Source organism: Ammospiza caudacuta, chromosome 7 (assembly GCF_027887145.1).
Source record: "Ammospiza caudacuta isolate bAmmCau1 chromosome 7, bAmmCau1.pri, whole genome shotgun sequence".
NCBI lineage: Eukaryota > Metazoa > Chordata > Aves > Passeriformes > Passerellidae > Ammospiza > Ammospiza caudacuta.
The window spans coordinates 18,562,380-18,582,619 of NC_080599.1; the positions used below are offsets into that span (position 1 = coordinate 18,562,380).

Here is a 20,240-nt window from a genome sequence, read left to right on the forward strand (position 1 = left end):
AGTTCTCAGCCACGTGTATGCCAGATAAGCCAACCAATGGAGCTGTAAGGAGACAAAACATGGTTTACCTTGGGGAGGAGAAGCTGCCTGTAACAGATGGTGAGGAAGGGGGCGTGGGGGAGGCTTCTTTCACAGCAGGAGACACGGAAGGCGGGGTGGAAGAGAGGACAACGGAACTTGAGGGAGCTGCGTCATCAGAGTCACCTTAAAAAAAGGAAGCCAAACTGTTTGTCTGGGTTTGTCTCACAGCACACAACACTGGCATAAAGCTCAATCTCCCTGTCCACGCTCCTGCTGCACAGGTTTTGCTCAGATTCAATCCAGAGGTCAGCTGGCCCATCAGTTCTGACTGGCTCCACACTTCTGAGGGGCTCTGTGTGTCTGGGTCCAAGGCAGGCACAGACACTGACACTCCTTTGGCATCTGCTCTCCAGGGTTTGCTCCCAGCTGATTCTGAGCCTCCTGCACAGACACTGACACTCCTGGGGCTGCTCCATTGGCATCTGCTCTACAGGGTTTGCTCCCAGCTGATTCTGAGCCTCCTGCACAGACACTGACACTCCTGGGGCTCCTCCTTTGGCATCTGCTCTCCAGGGTTTGCTCCCAGCTGACTCTGAGCCTCCAGCACAGCCACAGCCCAGCCCACTGATCTCCTTCCTACAGGGAATCTCCCCCTGCAACCACTGCAGGGCAGCACCACTCCTGGAATCCAGCACCTCTGGGCAACCACTGGGATCTCCCCCTTCCATCTGCCTCCACCCTCCACAATCAAGGGCTCATCCCCTTCCTGCTGGCCCTTTGGGATGGTGGGAGCACTGTGGCAGCAAGGAGTGACCCACAGAAGGGCAGCCTCCATGCACAATCCTGTGTGTCACCCAAGCCACATGAATCTGGGTTTGACAGTGAAGCAAAACAAGAAACAATCCCAACACAAGGAAAACAACAGTCCTGTGCATTTGGAGGGAAAAAATAAGTTCACATTGACAAAACAGCACCACTCCATGTCTGTGTGTGTAAGCAGACAGTGTTCTTCTGCATATCAGCTTTGCACTCCCCCAGTAAAAAATAAATGGGCCTAAAATGTTGCCCACCCTGAAGTTCCCAGGCATTGAGATCAATTTCATTCAGGAATTGAGCCCACTGCAGGGAGACAGGCATGAACTTCTTATGAACTGCCTCCTCAGGCTGAAGCAGGAACCTCAAACAAGTGTAACAGTGAATCCACCCCACTGACAACATTAGAAAAATGGTGTTTGCACAAACATGAGAGTAGAGCTTCCCTGGATGTAGGTGTGGGAATTTCAGCTGGCCTGAAGCTCCATGTAAAGTAACAAAGAAAAAAGGGCCTCTCCCAAGAGAGAAGGCTCTCTTTCTGCAGACAAACCACTGGGAGCTAATAAAATCCAACTCCACCTCCCAGCTCCAAGGCATCAGTGATGGAGGAGTCTGCCCAGCCTGTGAGGTCAGGCTGCCTTGCTGCAGCACACAGAAAGCACTCACAGGATGGTCCTTACCTGATGTTGCAGAAGATTGTTCCACTATTCCAACCTTCACCACCTAAAGGGGGCAAAACAGAAGAGCTCTATCAAACAAGAGCTCCCTGAACTTGAGGAACCCAAACCCCAGCCCTGAGCTCATCTCTGCACTCCCCAAGGCACTGTCCCTGCAGTCAGAGTAGTTCAGGAGTCCTCTGAGATCCAGGCAGGTCCTGGCAATGTCCAGCCAAGCAGTGCCAGCTCACGGCCCTGCCCTGACCCACACAAGGGACAGCACAGACCCTACAGGGCTGTCACATACCTGCCCAGCTCTGCAGCCATCAGCTACAGGGAGGAGAAGGGTCAGAAATATCCCTTCAGCACTGCTCTGATGCACCTGCTGATTACAGACATGCTGCTTCCACTGCTCAGGAGCAGCCACTTCCACTTGCAGCATAGCTGGGGTTTGTGAGGAAACCACAGAAGCAACAAAGAACAGCTTCTGATCAGAGTTATCCATTCTCTAAACAAGGGAAGTGTCCAACAAAGAAGATAAAGCCCCTAGCAAAGCCTCTGGAGGCAGACAGGGACAAACCACCACATGGACAGGTCAGAAGGATCCAGATCACACTGTAATAAGGGCACAAACGTGTGTGGCCAGTCACCAGCTGGTACACCAAGATTAATGACAAATGTCACTGGCAATAGCTTGTGGAACAGAACATGCTGCAAACAAACTCCCAAGAACACACTATGCCTAGAAAGATAAAGTGGCCCTTGGTGATATAAAAGCAGAGGCCTTCTGCAGTGATAATCTGCCATGGTACACAGGGATCATCACTCTTAACACTGCAGAGAAGAGAGCCTTTTTAAGGTCCTTAAGAAACTTGTCTCCAGGGCTAATGTCTACCCTACACAAATGCTGACAAATGGGAGAGAGCTGCCAAGGGAGCTCAGGTCAATAAAAACTGCTTTAGAATGAGCACTGATGACACACAGGCTGTGTGGTTTGAAAACAGAAGTTCAATAATTTCAGACATGACCATGTCTGGATCACATCTCTAGGGAGCACATTTCTGTAATACAGGGTCCAAAAACAAAAAGGAAAAAAAAAAAAGTTAATTCTTAGAAGCAAAATGCTTTGCAGAGTTTAGGGGGCAGGGAGATATATGCTCAACAGTAGATCCTGGAGAGTTGTCAGGCTCTCTGGTGGATTCTCATTAGATGCAGTCTTGAAAAAGCCCCCATGAATTCAGCAGTGTGTACACAGGCTCCCTGAGGGCTCACTGGCTTGGGAGAGGAGGTATTTGTGCTGTATGTGTTAAACACCAAGAGGATGTTCCACAAACTGTCACTGCCTGTGAACAAGGGGAGCAGGGTTAGGGGAGGGACCAGCCACACAGAAAACTGCCTGCAGCCACCTTGATCTGCAAGCCAGGCAGGAAATCTCTTCTGGCCTTTTCCTCCTGGTTGGCTGACTGAAGATGCTCAAGTTCAGACACATGGCAGGAACACAAGGTTAAACACTTTCCCTTCCCTCCACTCAGGAGGGGCATGAGAACACTGCAGGTCCAGCAGGCCTCCATCCAGGAAAGCTGCACAGCCAGCCCACTGTCCCTCCAGGAAGAGGCACATCCTGTTAACTCTCCTGGACACTGCCTGTCAGCCCAAGGCAGCCTGAGCCTGGCCCCTTGCAAGGCTCCACTCCCACCACTCTGAGCCCAGCTGAGCAGCATGGCACTGCCCTGCCCATTTCTGGGGCACAGACTGCACAGTCCAGCTGCAGGACACCAGGTTTTGCACCCCAAAAGTGCAGCCAACATCAGCTGCAAACCCAGAAGTCACTGGCTCCCTCTCTTCCTTGTCCAACAGCTCTGAGCAGGCTGCAGCTGAAGGGAAGAGCCTCAGTGCTCATGTCCAGCCTCAGACTTTGTGAGACACCTGCAATTGGGATTTCACTGGGTCAGGAATGCTTCAGAATCAGGAGCAAGCAGCACTGATTTCACCCTCACCACCAGTGACACAGGAAGTCAGTCTGTGCTTTCAAGGCAAGTTTTTTGGGGGGCTGGCAATGGTATGTACACACCAAAGCAATTCCACCACTTTCACATAACCAAATCCAGACTGGAAAAGCACTGCTAATGTCAGAACAACAATCATTTCAGAGAAACTGGATAAGCACTCTGAGCCCCATTTGCTTGCACAAAATACAGGACTAAATCAGTCCCGAAAAAAAAGCTTGCAGAGCCCAACAACAGTCTGGGATGTTCCAAGTCCTCTAGGCTTTCCATGTTAGTGGGAAAGGTGAAACAACTGTTTTGTAAGAGCAGTCCTTCAGTAGAAATTGCAGTTCGTGGGAAATACAAGTTGCCAGCAAAGCTCATCAGCAGGGCACAAACTGGGGAGATGTGTCTCTCTGCCTTTGCAGAAGGCCTCTCCCCATCAACAAACAAAAGCAGATTGTCATCTCAGGAATACTGCAGAGAGACACTCTCACTATGAGGAGACACAGAGTGAAAGCAGGGTCAGCCTGAGGGCAAGAGAGACTAAGCTCTTTAAATGCCTAGGGATTTCAGAGGAGCTCTGATGCACTGAGGGACACAGAGGGGACACAGAGGGGACGTGTCAGGGTCACACCGAGCAGGCACAGCAAGGCCAGCGGGCAAGGCAGCAGCAGGAACTGGGAAGAGGAGATCCCAGAGCTGAAGAGCAGCCAAGGGGTTTCTTCTAGCTGCAGGTCAATGACTTTACACCTAAAACTTAATGCATTGAAGAGGATGATCAAATAAGGGGAGGGGAGCTACAAAAGGCAAAGAGCACACAGTGCATGAAATACAGTGACAGAAGAACAAACATGGCCCTGTCCAGACACTCTGCACCTCAGATGGGAACACTTAAGGACGGGGGAAAAACGAGGGACTATCCCAAATAAATAACAGGGGTATAAATTGCCTTCCTGCCAGGATGTACTCTTAACTTCCCAGGAACAGATGGGATGCTAAGAGGATGGGAGACCATCAGTGACAAGCATGCAGAGAAATCACAGTGAAACAGCAAATTTGGCCAAAGCAATCAACCAGAGCAATGCTAGGCACAGCATCCCTATGATCAGGTTTCCAGGGACACATCACATTCCTGTCTGAGACGTAAGATACACCCTGTAGTTTGTTGAAGTGTCTTAGAAGTTTGCTTAAATATCAGGCAGCTGCATCCAACCATAAGACAGATTTTCACACTGATCATTTGCCTTATAGCACCCAATGGCTTCTGCTCCACTCCAGGAACCTGGTAAGTTTGGGTTAACACCTGAGAACATATCCCAGCTTGCTTGAGACAGCATCACCACGACAACACTCACCCCGACAAAGGGAATGAACTTCTGCGAAGATTCTTCGTCGGGGCTAAAGGCAAAGAGAAGAGAGTTGTTAGCAGCTCGCCTCCACCCCGCGCCATACTCACTGCATAGGTGGCATTCCAGCATGCAGCAGGGACGGATAGGATGCAAGCGCCACTCCAGCCTCCTCTCGAGGCCCCTGCCAGCACCAGGAGCCTGCAGGGGCGGCAGGAGCATGGCCTAGGGGGGAGCACAGCCTACGGCAGAAAGGCTCTTCCTCCCTCCCTCACGCTCCACAGAGAAACATGCTTGGACGGCGTGGCAGTCACCACAGACACACGGCCTCCAACTGCGAGGAAACGGATCTGTGCCACCACAACACACAGCGCTGGGTGTTACTGACTGGAGTCCGGGGCGCTGTGTCCGCACGGCCTCACAGTGTACCCCCTTGGAGCCGGGTGCCACGGCCGGCACATCTCCTGTGGGGCACATCTCCCTTGGAGCCGGGTGCCACGGCCGGAACATCTCCTATGGGACACATCTCCAATGGAGCCATGTGCTACAGCCGGCACATCTCCCATGGAGCCGGGTACCACGGCCGGCACATCTCCCATGGAGCAGGGTGCCACGGCCGGCACATTTCCCCTTGGAGCCGGGTGCCACGGCCGGCACGCCCCCGAGTCGTGGCCCTGCCGCGTTACAAGCCGGGACCTGCCATGACTGCCGCAGCACTGGCACGGCCGCGCCCTCATGGCCGCGCCCTCATGGCCGCGCCCTCATGGCCGCGCCCTCATGGCCGCGCCCTCATGGCCGCGCCCTCATGGCCGCGCCCTCATGGCCGCGCCCTCATGGCCGCGCCCTCATGGCCGCGCCCTCATGGCCGCGCCCTCATGGCCGCGCCCTCATGGCCGCGCCCTCATGGCCGCGCCCTCATGGCCGCGCCCTCATGGCCGCGCCCTCATGGCCGCGCCCTCATGGCCGCGCCCTCATGGCCGCGCCCTCATGGCCGCGCCCTCATGGCCGCGCCCTCATGGCCGCGCCCTCATGGCCGCGCCCTCATGGCCTCCCTGCTGCCGGCAGCTTCCATAGGCACAGCCCCAGCACCGGGCACGCAGCCATAGCAGGGCCCAGCCCAGCCAAGGGCACACCAGCCCCAGAAACAGCCGGAGACAACGCCACACACATCTGGAGAGCCCCTCTGCTCTGGGCCCCGCCAGGAAGATGAGGGTGAAGAAAGGCAATGAGGCCACAGTCAAACCCAGCAGGAATTAGGGGGCAAAGACAAGAGGAGGAAGAGATGGACGAGGAGGAAGGCAGGCCAGAAGGGCCTGCAGAGCCATTGCTCCCTTCAGTGGCAACAGAGGTGAGCAGAAGACCACAGGAGCACATCCACATGTTTGGAGGAGCTACAGCTCAGCAGAGGGAAGTGACTGCACAGGCAAGACACACATTTCTCAGTGACTGAGCACAGGAAACAGGTAGGAAGCACACAAACACAGACTTCTCATGTTTCTCTTCCTGTGCATCCCCCAGTGGTCAGAAAAATCCATCCAGCATTGCTTTCATCCAGAATTTAGCTGGGAGTAGCATAAGTACTGCAGGTCTTTCTATGCTGTTTCCAGCACAGATCAGAAATGCACCAAATGCACAAACGTTGTTAACCTGTGCGATCAGAACAGGTTGGACACTTTCCTCTAAGCCCCAAGGAAAGGATGTCATAAAACTGCAGTGAACATGACTCAGCCAGAATTCCCTCTGGTCTAAAGCAGAGCACGATTTTGCAAACAGCCTCTTGCTTTGGCTCAGCTCTGCTGATCCATCTTTAAGAAAAAGCCAGGGCCATTGCTCCCTTTGTACCTCACACCCTCAGGCACTGCACCCTCGCTGCTCTCCTCAAGCACAGGACAAAGTGACCAAGTCCCTGATTCCGTGCTGGAAGGCAGGAAGGTCCCATCTTTGCAAAAACCTCTGCAGGGCCCAGCAAACACATCTCCTACAAACAGGACGTTTCCAGCTCCAGGTTTGCAAAGGGAAAGGAGAAAACCACAGAGCTGTTGGGAGAGGCACAGAACAGAGGCTCAGCTCTCTTCTCTTTCCTTCAGCTCCCTGGGTTTGGAGGCTGGCAGAAAGTGAGCCCCACTCACCAAGAGAGAAGCACCACAGCCACCCAGTGATCTCTCAGCTACTGATGGCTTTGCTCTGAGCTCTGAACAAACCAGCCATGTCCAGTTCCAGCAGAAAACTCATTCTTGTTCCCCTGAGAGCTCTGATTCCCACTGCAGTGAAATACATCATTTGCTTCAGCCACCATTTATCAGGGCCCACAGCGATGCACAGGCTGCTCCTGAAGCAATGCAGCTGGATTTCAGCTCAGCCAGCCTAGTCCCGTCACACATCCTCCTGGGAACTCTGCTCTTGCACATGAGTCTCTGGAAATGCAGCTTATCAAAACAGCTGTTCTTCTTGTGGATGAGAGAAAAGATGAGAAGACCATGCTTGCTCTTCATTTCTTCCTTCATGCTCTTCCCAATTTTTGTTCTTCAGGAACTCAAGATCCCAAAACATGAATTCAGAATCCTTTCACCTCGGTAACAGCTGCTTTGATTCTTCCTCCTATCACAGCCCTGCAACTGAAATATCTCCCAACTCTGGAAAGGTAGCTAGGGTTAACTCCACAGAGGGTTAACTCCACATGCCCAAGGCTTTTTTTTTCTTTTTTTTTACCCACAAGGCTTCTGAAGGCCCTGCTACCTCAGCTGTAATTTAATGCCAGACGTGGCCCAAGTTTGTGATTTTTAGCAGTAATTGATGTGACCAGGAGGGTCTCAGGCACCACCTTTATTCCAGTCAAGTCCTGAAGGAGGCAACAGAAAAGAGAGGACTTCTGTCACTGAAGGACTGTCAGGCCTCTGGGCCATTTCAGGCCAGGTACCACCACCACCACTCACCTATGAAATGGAATCTGTCCTGCCCCCTGGGCAACTCCAGCTGTCTGCTGGCTAACACTGTCCTGCTTCCACCAGGGCCAAACCAAACAAGGGACAAAGCAACACCAGGTCCTCGTGACACATCACACGAGTCTCCTCTCAGCCTTCCCAAAAACCTCCTTTCCAGCATCTTCACTTTCCTGTGGTGGGCTGGACATAACCAACAGGACATCCATCATTTCTCGAGCCTTGACTCTCCTCTGCTGCACTCCTGTTGCATTTCCAGCAGCTGCCCAAGGAGTTTCCTGCAGTAACCAGCAGGTAAGATGAGCTCTGCTGAGCCAGAGGAGGGACCAGGCCCCTCTTGGCCAGCCAGATTCAGGTCCAGCAGCTGCTGCAGGGTGTGTTTGAGGAGAAGCACTCAGAGCAATGACCTGGACTGCTCAGCCACTGCCCTGCAGGGCCTCTGAGACACACAGCAGGCAGGATCAGTGTAATCTGTGCTCCCTACTGCCCAGGAGCCCTCCAATCCAAGGGAACTGGGAGCAAGAGCTGGGAAGTGCTCCCAAAAGCTTTTGGTAAACACATAACCAGGCAGGCAGTGATCCAGCCCTTGCCCTGACAAGTGAGCAATGCTTCCATTTCCAACAGCCAGGCTGCTCCCCAGATCCATGCAAGGGCTATCCAGAAGCCACAGGGCATGAGCTGTGCTGGGCACTGAATTACAGTGGGTGACACCAGCCCAGCAATCCAGCTGCACTGGGAATTGTGAGAGCTGACTCTCAGGCCTCAGACACCACAGGGTTTCTTTCAAGAAAGCAATGCAGAGACACATCAGTGACATGCCCCTCGTGGTGAGAGGCCCACCCCATCCCCAGGGTCTCAGCTCCCCAGGTGCTGCCTGGATTGCACTGCTCCTTCAGAATTCAGCAACCAGGGCTTCTCCCAGAGCTCACAGACACAGTCAGTCACCCAGTGTAACTCAGAGGAGCTGCAATGGCACTTCATTTCCTTTGAGAACCCCCCTCCTCCCAGCCAGCCCCTGTGCTTTCAGGTAAGGTCAGCAGGTGCTGCAGAAGACCAGGACAAAGCTTTGGCACCATTGCAGTCCATCACAGGCAGTTCATGCGCCAACCTTTGCCATGACAAACAGAACAAGGGCACGGGGAGAGAGCGGGATCAGAACAGGGACAGCTGGCAAGAGAGTTGTGAAGCAGCTCATCACATACAGCTACATCCTAGAGACTGGCTGGGCTTTCCTTGCACCACTAGGACTTGTTTAACAGAGCAAATGCCAGGATTCTGGGAGAATTCTTTTGCAATGAATTTGTAGGTAGTGCTGCTTGTTTCTACCTGGACCACTGCCTTGAAAGCTGGCCTTGGAGAAGCCATTCACCTCTGGCCTCAAGGGGGAGGGAGTTGCAGTAACTTTGTGTGCTGAGTACAAACTAAAAAATGCCCAATAATCATATGATTCATATCAGGGACCCTGCAGAGCATGGGGGGTTTGGAGGCAGCTCAGAGAGCACAGCTCCACTGCCAGCACACATCTGTCTTCTCTTTCTTAAGCTCAGAGAAGTCCCATATGTTTGGGGTGCTCTGCCAGTAAGAGACTAGGCCTCAAATTTTTGATTACAGGGAGGAGATTTGCTGGTGTGCACTCAGACACTGCACAGCTGATCCTCACCCTGAGCCACTGAGTGCCACCTACAGCACTCCAGCTCTAACAGAGGGGAACTGAAAAGCCTTTTCTCAATCCTGATCCTTCTGGAGCTATGCTCTATCTAGAAAAGGCAAGGAAAAAAATCCACTTTCTCCATGTTGTACTGCTCTAACCTACTCTCTGACCAACTCCTTCATTCCCACTCAGTCTACATCCTGGGAGCCCAAATGTGTGGTCCAAAGGCACAGCAGTCACTTTCAATGCTGCATTCTGCCAGCAGATGCCATGGTTTCAAAGCAGTGAGCAGAATTCAACCCAAAGCACAAACTGTGCATCCCAGACCTGCAGGAGCTGTTAAACAAGGCACAAACCACCAGTTCACTGGGAAAAGAGAGAGGAGCTGGGAGAGGGAACCTAAAAGGAACTGATACCTTATGGTAAAATCAAAATGAAAGCTCTTTTTCCTTTTCAGCAAGCAACCAAAGAAAAAGATAAATGTGTTATTATACTTACAACAAAGTGATACATTTGTTTAGATAGTGCTAATGGAGACACAATTTCTGTACTGTTTTTAACAATACCCTTCCTAAATTGCTGCCAGTGACAGGGACTCCCATTCCTAAAGGAAAGCACACAGGAGACACTGCCCATGCTCCAGTGAGAGCCTCTGACTCACTCTCCTTTGCTCACAGGGCACTGACCTGAAAGCAGAAATTATTTTAAGGCAGACACACAGAAATACTGAGAGATTGCAGGTTATGCCAGAGTCTGACTGTGAGTTTCAGCAATCTCTCTTCCCAATAACCTCCTAAATGAAAACTATGAATCTAAATGGATCAGACCAGCCTGGTAAAGCAGTCCTGCACACTGCCAGGAGGGATACAGCTCAAATACATTTCAGCTGTTTTCCAACAAAGTGCTGAATTGACCTTCTGGACACACTAGAAACTCAAAACCTTTAAATGTGTTGTAATGGCACAAATGAAGCTGTAACAGGATGGAGGGGGCAGAGGAAAGCAGTGCAGAACCCAGCACCTGAAGGGTGCAGAGGAAGAACCAGGCAGCCTCAGAAGGGATTCCCACTGCACTGGGGTGTTTGAGCTCCCTGCTGGTAACCAAAGTAAGTCTTCATACCAAAAACTAGATGCAGAACTGAAGGCAAGAGCTTCAAGTGCTCTGTAGCTCTTTAAATTTCATCCTTATAATCATGTTAACTTTAACAGAAGTCCACAAATACATGAAGAGACTAGACTAGTGTCTTTTACTTGACTAGTCAGTCTGGAAATACAGGAAAAACATGTAGAATGGGTGAAATTTCACTGAATCATTTCTGCATAGTAATGTGAGAGCAGACAGGAATTCCACAGGAGTGCAAAAGCAATATACTATGAGAATTTCCAAAAAGAAGGGGGAAAAGTGATGCTAAGCACACTTTCAATTTCTCCCAATTCTTAGGCAAAGGAGACACTAATAATGGATGTTAATGGAGCAAAAATGAAAAATCAAACAGAAGTAATTAAAAATTAACAACATCCACGTCTCATAGGGAGTTGCTAGTCCCTAACTGAGGAAACTCACATCAGCTGAGTTCAAATCTATCATTCTCCTCTGTCCCTTGATAACAGTGCTTCTCTACCTTTCAGTGACACTTACTCTTCCTCCTGGACCATGGCCACAGGAGGCCCTACCTACTCCTGAATCTTGTTTTAAGTCTCCAATCCTCCCTCCTGCTTATCCCTTAAGAGAAGCTGAAATGAAATCTGGTGAATGTCAGCAGGAGTCCTGGTAGCTTGCAACTGCCAATCAACAAGGATTTTGTCTCTCCTGCAAGAAGCTCTGCTATTTACACTCCAAAAAGAAAGGGGCTTAGTTCCCTAAATGCCAATGTAAAAAAGGTCAGCTCTCACAGAAGATACTCTGTGGGAGAATGCCAAGGTCCAGTCTAACACACCTAAGGTCACTGTGGTGAGACATCTCTGGAACCTAAGCACATAAAACCTGTCCATCCCCATCCTGCACTTCCCCAAACCTCTTACATCTTGAAAAAACAGAATCTCTGCACTTAAAGCAACCCTGCTGCTGTAGATTCCCTGAGTGGGACACACTGCTGGGTGCAGCCTCCCAAGGCCTTTGCTGTTCGGTTTTCAGACTGCTGGCACAACATGAGAAAAGCACTTTGCTCTCAAGCAGCAGCTGGTGCTGGGAGCCAGCAGGATGGAAGGGCCATACCTCTTCTGTTTGTAGGTCAGCATGGCTTCAGCAATGGGCAGCTGGTGAGCACAGTTTGCCCCTGCTATGTACTGAGTTATCCGGGACACGACGTCGGGCGCATCCGAAACTGCAGAGAACACAGGAAAAGCATTCAATGACTGCTCACACAATGCCAGCCCTGGCCTCCCTCAGATCTGCCAGCCCTGGCCTCCCTCAGACCTGCCAGCCCTGGCCTCCCTCAGATCTGCCAGCCCTGTTCTCCCTCAGACCACTGCCAGCCCTGTTCTCCCTCAGACCACTGCCAGCCCTGTTCTCCCTCAGACCACTGCCAGCCCTGTTCTCCCTCAGACCACTGCCAGCCCTGTTCTCCCTCAGACCTGCCAGCCCTGGCCTCCCTCAGACCACTGCCAGCCCTGGCCTCCCTCAGACCACTGCCAGCCCTGGCCTCCCTCAGACCATGCCAGCCCTGTTCTCCCTCAGACCTGCCAGTGCTGTTCTCCCTCAGACCACTGCCAGCCCTGTTCTCCCTCAGACCTGCCAGCCCTGTTCTCCACCTGCTGGTGGTGCCCACCAGCTCTATACCTAGCACAAGAAGCTCTGCCTACCCCAGAGCACAGTAAAACTGAATCTGTACTCAGCATTTCTGACCAAATCTGGGGTCTTTTAGATTTGTTAAAAGCTTTTCTTTGTCCCTGCCCAGAGTCAGCTTTAGATATTTCATGCCTTGGCTGCAGGTGTCTGCCTGGACAAAGTGCCTGGCCATGTCTCCCAGGTGAGCTGCTCTTACACCAGCACTGAGTTACCTGAGTTTCTGATGAACTCATGGCCCTGCTCAGTTGGCCAAAAAGACTGAGGGGCACACAAGGGTAGGAAGAGCACAAAGATCCTGTGATTTTGTGAGACTGTGGTTCATTCAAGTTGACACAAAGACATTTGCTAAATGCCTTCCATACTTCTTTGGTTTCTACCAAAGAGCCTCAACTGTGAGATCCCAGGAACACAAGTGACCTTCAACAGGCACTTCCATACTTTAAAATGGGCATTTTAACCCAGACTCTTTGTATTTGAACAGTGAACTGGTAAGAGTTATTTGGTAAGATCTCTCTGCCAAATCTTCTTGTGCCATTATGGAGTTCCTGTGCAGCTGCCACCACACAGACAAAAATGCAGAATGTACAAAGTCTGCACTATACAAAAATGAGGTGGACTTTTCCTTATAGCATACAATCAACTAAGGAACAGATATGGCTCTTTCTGGGTTTCCACAGGTAATGAAGTATTCCTAATTCAGACACAAAAATCAAGTCTGTATTGACATTTTTCTGCATTTTCAAGTGCACCAAGTAATTAAAGGAAACCAGTTCCATACACCAGTTCTTCCCTGAATTCAGGATTAAAGGAAAGTGTAGCTTGGACAGCATACTAGGAGATTTTTAGTCCAGCCTCCTGCTTCAAACAGGGCTGACTTCTGCTGGAAACAGCTCTCAACAATTACCCCTGAAGAGGTCTCTCTCCTCCTCTCATGGCTAGAGGACTTCCAGGAACATTCTGGGAGTCTCAGGAACTCTGCAATTCCAACAGGGAGAACCACATTGCAACACTCGTGGTGCTACACAAACTTCAGAGCTTTTTCCTTCTAATGAAATTTCTGTGTGGGCAATGCTGCCACAACAGCATCAAATCTCAAGCCTTCACATAGCCCTTAATGTGGTAAATCCTCCTTTCTCCTGTTCCTTTCCATTCTTGAAGAAAAGGAGGGAGAAACTGTAAGCATTCATATTTTAAACAAATTAGGACTTTGACTGAAGTAAGGTTTTAATCTGGCCTAGAACAAACTCAGATCAGAACAGGAACTTGTTGGTCTGACCTAGGGCAGCTCCCACTTGTTACCACACTGGTGAAGAACAAAATTCTTCTTTAATGAGAATGTTTTCAAGTCTGCTGGCAGGATCTTTCTCACACACAACTAACAGAAGTTAATCTTCCCAGAGCTTCCAGTTTTCCAAAGGTTTTAGGCTGCACAGTTCCTGAAGGAAAGCAATGTACTGAACTTAGGAGCAAGACCTCCACATCAAAGAACAAAGCTGAGAACTAGGTAAGAACAGCATGACTCACAGGCAGCTAGTTAATGCCTCTGGGAGCCAATAACTGGGAGCAAACCACCATGGGCAAGACTTAGAAAGGTCAGCATCTGAAATGGGAATGTGGTGGAGTGAGAAGAAAAGAGGAACAAAACCACTTGTCTGCTTCCTCTTGTATTTACTTGACCTCTGCTAAAATTACTCACTCGAGCTTTTCATCCCACACAGGCCAGACAGACACAGAGTCTTACCAGTGGTCTGTGCTTCAAGTTTGTTGAACAGATCTCTCCAGGCCAGATCTTGGAAGAAGTTGTTGTATCTATAATCTACAGACCCCAGATACTTGGCCACTGGATGAGAGCCTAAGAAAGAAAGGAAAACATCACAGCTGTGTTCTCCAGCACTGGACACAAGCATGGGTTTGTTCTGCAAGGAATTAAACCCCAAAATCAAAACCACACTAGACACCTCAGAAATAAATTTCTTCAATTATAACCAAGTCATTTAGTCCAGCTTATCTCTACAAGAGCATGCAAATAGACTTCCCAGTGCAGACTGCTTCAACACACTGCTATCTTTCACTTGAACCTTCCCCCTAACAAATTAAATTTTAAAAGGCCAAAGGAAACAGGACTGGGAAACTGCTGAGGAAATAAATGATTTGGAAGGCACAAAGGCTCTACAGCTCTCCATGTCTCTCAGTTTTGCAAGCAGCTCTCCCAAACAGCCCTTCCTGCCCACAGGCTGCACCACAGCCAGGAGGGGCCAGACCCCTTCCTCCAAGCACCATTTGTACCCCACAGCTGTTCTGCAACACTGAGAAGAGGCAATTGCCCCCAGGCAGGACAAACAACCCAGGGAGGCTTGTTTAATCTGTGGAGAAGGGCTAAAAGCTCAATAAATAGGCTGCAATTTGAGGCAGAAAGCAGAGCCCCAGCATTACAGGACCCAGTGAACACTGGCAGGTGCAGCAGGTCCCTGCTCACTCTGGCTGAGCCTCGTGGCCCAGCTCCTCCATAAGCATGGAAAGATCTCCTGCAGAAGCTTTGTGTGTCCAGCCTCCAGCCCTGCATGGACATCTGAGTGCACACTGACACTGAGCAGGACAGGGAAGGTGTTCAAGTGACAACCTCTGCCCTGGGAGGGTTCATTATGTTAAGCCACCTTCCTTTAAGGCCATCTGTGTCCCCAAAACAAACAACACCCTAGCCACTACCTCCACAGTCTCTGAACACAGGAGAAAAGGTGTGCCAGGATCACCCTGCCCAGCCAGTCTGGCAGTCAGGCTCAGCACCAGCCCTGAACATTTACACTCAGCCATGAAGCAGCCTCAGAACTCCTCTTAATCACATTATTTTCCTCCTTCCTGCACACCAAATTTGCCCATCAAGCCACACTTCCAGACAGCTGAGTTAACTGGAAACCTGAGAAATCCCTTCAAGATGACCCCAGTTGCTGAACTGCCCTCACCATGCTCCAGGAAAGCTCTGGTGAAAAAAAAGACCCAAACAATAAACCCACTGTCTCAGGGCTCCAAGCCTCCAAGCTGATTTCCAGCCTTCAAGGAGAGGTGAAAGCAGGAGGTGCCTCTGAGCTGCCTCAGGGTCAGGAGAGGCTGGGACCCCACATTTCCCCTGCAGGGAGTTTTGAGCAGGGCACACAGCACAGCTCTGCACCCTGGGCTGGAGAAGCTTTCCCACACTCTGCACATGGAAACAAGTAATCAAAGCAAGGCTCCCAAGAAGTCCTACCCATGGGAGCTATATAAAATGTTCAAATACCCCAAACAGCCAAAAAACCCCCTCAACATTTGATTTTCCCCTTTTCAGCTAGGATACAGTGTTTTAGACAGCAGAGGAGTCTTACAGCCATGCAATCAGTGGCATGGAGCAGGACTGAATCTCCCAGTTCATATGTTTACAGACACTGAGCATTTCTGATGGCTAATAAACCACTGAGGGCTGACTCTTCTGTCACTGGAGGGTGTAGCTGTGGACTCAGAAGGTAAACCCGTCCATGGAGAAACCCTAGTTCACCACCAACCCCATTTCAAAGGTATTGCAAGCAGCAGAGAGGCTTTTCCTTTAAGACATTTATGGCATGGTCACCATTCTGTCTTTGGTGCTTTTTCAATTGTCAGAAATGAGAGGTGGCTCCTCAATCACTTTAATGAACTGCCAGAGAGCTGGCCAGAAATAAGCACTTGATCCAATCAGGAAATACTGCAGACTTCTGTGGAAAAGATCCTGTTAGAGAAGTTGCTATATTTAAAGTAGAATCTAAAAAGAATCCACAGTTCTAAAGCATTTCATTATCAAAGTGTCTGGTTCGTTTTTTTTCTTTTTTGATTACAAAACAAAGTTTTAAGATTAAAAAACCAACCTAAACCCAAACACTAGTTAAATCTTGTGTTTCACTTTCAAAGAGAGTATTTTCAGATCATTAAAAACTGCAGGACAGAAAACTCTTATTCTGAGGCCAGGAGACAGTCAGCAAGCGAGCAGCAAAGTCTCAGACACAGATTCTCATTCAAAGCACATTTAACCTTGCAGAAATTAATATTTTTTTGTTTTTCCTCCCTAAAGGGCTCTCTCTTCTCTTCCTGCCAACCACTTTGGAAACGAAATGCCTTTTTTTACAGAAGGATTCCGTTCTTTCTTTTCCTCTGCCTTTTTTATTTAACTTTTGCAAATGCCACCAATGAATGGACAGCCTAACTCCAGTGTTTACGGTGCTGGGCAGCAGCTTCTGATTCCTATAGGAACTTCCATCAGCTGCCCCCAAACCCAGAAAACTGGAAAACACTGGCAAAAAGTGCTTTTCAAGTGTTCTTGCATCACTTAAATGCTCTGTCCACACAAGCCAAGCCCTGGAGCACACCAGCAGTGCCCAGATGTCCCTGCCCACTGCACCAGTGACTCCCCTGCTTCCCAGGCCTTGCCACCACCACATTCCTGACTGCACGAGGCCCCTGGTGCTGCTATCAGTGCGTTCTACCTCCCTCAGCACAAGCAATCCAAGCTGGGGAATGTTCCACCCAGGCAGGCTTGATGAGCTGCTGAAAGGGCAGAGGTAAAGTGAGGGAAAAACCTGAGCAGACCAGCATGAAAAGTAAAGGTCAAGAGATGCATGTAATTTGAATAATTCAAATTCTCAGCAGTTTCAGAGCCTTTTAAAAAATTTCAACCCCTCTTCTTAATATTTTCTGAGTCAAGCCCAGGGAGGCCAGAACAGTTATTGTTTTGGGAAACGTGGTGCCCACTGAATTTAACATTTCAGCCAGGGAGAAGGGTTTCCAGAACAATTCTGTGCATAAGAGTCTCCCTGTAAGGGGAGGAAGTACTTAACCCCTTGCTTCAAACAAAAGCAGACTTTGGATCAGGAACTTAGAGATGGAATTCACTCCCACAAGAGCAGCAACACCAGCACCACACAATCATGTAATAATTTGCCTCATTTAACCCATAGCCAAAGCTCCAGAAAGGCTTCTCCTGAGGGAACACAGCAGATTTCACCCATTCCCCTCCCTGTGAGGAAACACCATTCCTTATTTACCTAGAGGGATGATCAGAAATTTCATGTAGCCGAGCCAGTCGGGGGTTTTGTGAGACAGCTGCTCTACAAAGAGCCTCAACACAGCACTGAGGTAATTCTGGGCTCCTGCCACTGCAATTTTAATTGGGTTTGGAGGCTGTGAGTTGCAGTTACAGCTAGACAGAAAAAGAGGAAACATATTTGTAATTGTGCCTTCAACCACATATTTCAGAACAAGCAGCAAAAAAAAGACAAACCAAAAAAACTGGTTAATAACAATTATAGCAGAAGAGAGTTTGTTCAATACACAAGGCAATATTGCAATGATTCTCAGCAGCTTAAAACATTATTCATAAAATACAACATTCTTCAGTAATTTCTTAATTGGTCTCCCTGCTCCTTCTTTTGCACATTTTGATATTCTAAAGGGCTGGGCTCAACTATCTAGGTTAGGATGTACCTAACTAACTGCTGGGTCAGAGAACACACTCAGGTACCCACAGCCTCCAGCAGGTAAGCAGGGAGTGCCTTCAGGAACTGAGGAATTATTCTGGGAATTGGAAGGGAGACCAAGAACTATTTTAAACCCTTTTATTTGTTTTGCATGCACTGCACACCCAAGGCAGCCCCCAAGGCACAGTCTCTGATAATCACTGCTGCTGGGGGCTTGCATGTCCCACACGAGGCAGAACAGCAGAGGTGGTGAGTGCTGAAGAGCCACAGAATGCAATTCTGACTTCAGGAGAGCAGACTGGAAAGGTTTCATGCAGTAGTTGAGAAATGAACTCGCTGAGTCCTGGGGCACAGGAGCTGAGAGGCTTTTAGGTGAGAACTTACTATCTCTGTATCCTGGAGACAATTGTGCTGAAAGCTGCCTGAATATCAGCAGAGGAACATGTGCAGACCACTGGCAAGGTGTGCTTTTGCAAGACATCTGAAAGGTACTGAGGAGAGAACAGAACATTTTTAGTCCTTTTTTTCAGTACAGTTTGTCACAAGAAGAAAATGTGCCCCCCTCAACCTCCTGAGTATTCTCACACCCACTCCTGGGCACTCTCCCTGTGTCTGAAGGTGATGTGGCTGTTTCACAAATGCCTCCTCCCCGCACAGCAGCCAAAGGAAAGTTCTCCTAGAAAAATGGAAGCATCTTCTTGACAGACACAACACCATGTCCCAGAGATGCAGCACAGTTTTTACAGCCACAGAGGGCAGGGCCAGCAGAGCATTCACTGAGCAGACAGCCCTGGGAAAGAGCAGACACTGCTTACCTGGCCTGCTTCTGGCAGTGCAGCTGCAGCTCTCTGATTTCCATTTTAAAGAAATGCAGTGCTCTGCCCACCCTTAAACACTGAAGAAAGGGAAGGGTGCTACCACACCCATGCTCCTTGTGAGGAGTTGTTTCCCCTCCATGCAGCTGATGGGGGCACCACACACCTCAAGTACACATGAACATTAATTATAGCACTCAGTAATTATCTCACACTTTCAATTTCTGCATGACTAATCTATACACTCCAGTCCATATCCCTCATGCCCTCTGATACTGCAGGCACAAGCTGCCAGAACCCCTGGAAGGTGATCTACAATATCTTCTGTCCATCTCTAGAAGGCATTTCTGTGTCTTCCAAGAACAGAGACAGTGGAACCAGCAGCTCAGATGGTATTTTTGCTCTTTCACACATTGAGACCCTAGTTCTTTCAGAAACAGAAAGCCAAAACAGACAATGTAACTCCACAAGCCTGGCACAAGTTCCCCAGGCAAGGGCCACCCAGCACGTGTACATTGGTCCTCTTCCATACATATTTCATTGCTTTCTCAGAATAAGGCTCCAAAAGGAGGAAAATTTGCTCCAAATTTGTAAAAATTCCCAAATCTGTTGTCAGCAAAAGGAAGTATTGGTCAGAGTTCTCCTTAAAACAACCATCACTCAGCAAGGATGGGGCGATTCCTGCAGTCAGCAGTCACAGGCACGTGTACATGGCTACAGAGCTGATCCAAAACATTTTCTCCTGTTCACCACCTGTGCTCAGAAATCTCAGCCTAAACCACCACAAGGTCAGACCTTCCTTTGTCCCAGCCTACCACAGTTTAGGGGGCTTCTGAGTGCAAGGGTTTAGCCACACTCCCAGTGCTGCTAACCACAAGGAATGGCATTATTTGGGGAAGAAAACACCTCTGTGGAAAGGCTCAGGTGGCAAAGCTTTATAAGATCCCAGCATCTCCTGGCCAGATGAAATCCAGCCTGTGGGCACTGAGCACTCTGCAGGCAGCAGACCCTGCTTGGTCAGTGCAGAGCTCAAGGCCTGTCCATTCCTGAGGAAGAACAGTGCAGGAGAACTGTGCTCCAGGTGATGCCTCCTGCCCTTACCTGGCCTTGCCAGTCAGATGTATTGACAAGGATAATGTTTTCTGGCAGCTGGTCATCAGAAACCAGGATGTGATTCAGCTGATCATACACTGTTTTCCTGGGGATCTGGAAATAAAGACACAGAGAAGGAACAGAAAGAGGTGTCAGCTTTGGTCACCAAGCCTGCAGCTCCAATTCTTGCAATTGATGTGCATGCTGGCCAGTCACCCCTCAGCAAAGGCACACTGGACACTCTGCAGCTTCCCCAGTGTCAGCCACCATGGATTTGTTGGCCACTACTCCTTCTGCCATGCACTTTTACTTACATCACTTTATCATCACCAACCAACTAACAGCAGCCCAGGAATTTAAGATTCATAAAAGCCAGGAACAATCTCCTTCAAGGAGGGAAATAAGTGAGTCCCACAGCTAACAAAAGCACAGCACATATGCTGTGCACAAGACAGTCCCTAGCAATCTGCCTTATTTCAAAGGAGTAATTCCTCAACACACCCCTATTCATTTCTCATTCTAACAATCTGCTCCAGTGCTTTGAGTTTATGGCTGGCTGACAAAGCTCCAAGCTGGCAAACCCCAGCGGACTGCATGGAAGAGAACATTTTAGCCAAGACAAACTCCCTCCTTCCTGAAGCTGCGGGGCCCAGTT

The 20,240-nt window shown here is 49.6% G+C and overlaps 1 protein-coding gene across 1 annotated transcript in view; it reads right to left on the bottom strand.

Annotated features, from left to right (window-relative positions):
• Window positions 1-20,240, bottom strand: part of PACS2 (phosphofurin acidic cluster sorting protein 2) — a 78,462-nt gene that overhangs the window by 11,405 nt on the left and 46,817 nt on the right. Inside the window, exons 14-21 of the mRNA XM_058808175.1 lie at window positions 19,595-19,699; window positions 18,063-18,169; window positions 17,247-17,401; window positions 13,943-14,053; window positions 11,629-11,737; window positions 4,834-4,876; window positions 1,515-1,557; window positions 69-204 (exon numbers count right to left, since the gene is read on the bottom strand). Of these exons, the coding sequence (XP_058664158.1) occupies window positions 69-204; window positions 1,515-1,557; window positions 4,834-4,876; window positions 11,629-11,737; window positions 13,943-14,053; window positions 17,247-17,401; window positions 18,063-18,169; window positions 19,595-19,699 (809 nt within the window). The remainder of the gene's footprint in view (window positions 1-68; window positions 205-1,514; window positions 1,558-4,833; window positions 4,877-11,628; window positions 11,738-13,942; window positions 14,054-17,246; window positions 17,402-18,062; window positions 18,170-19,594; window positions 19,700-20,240) is intronic.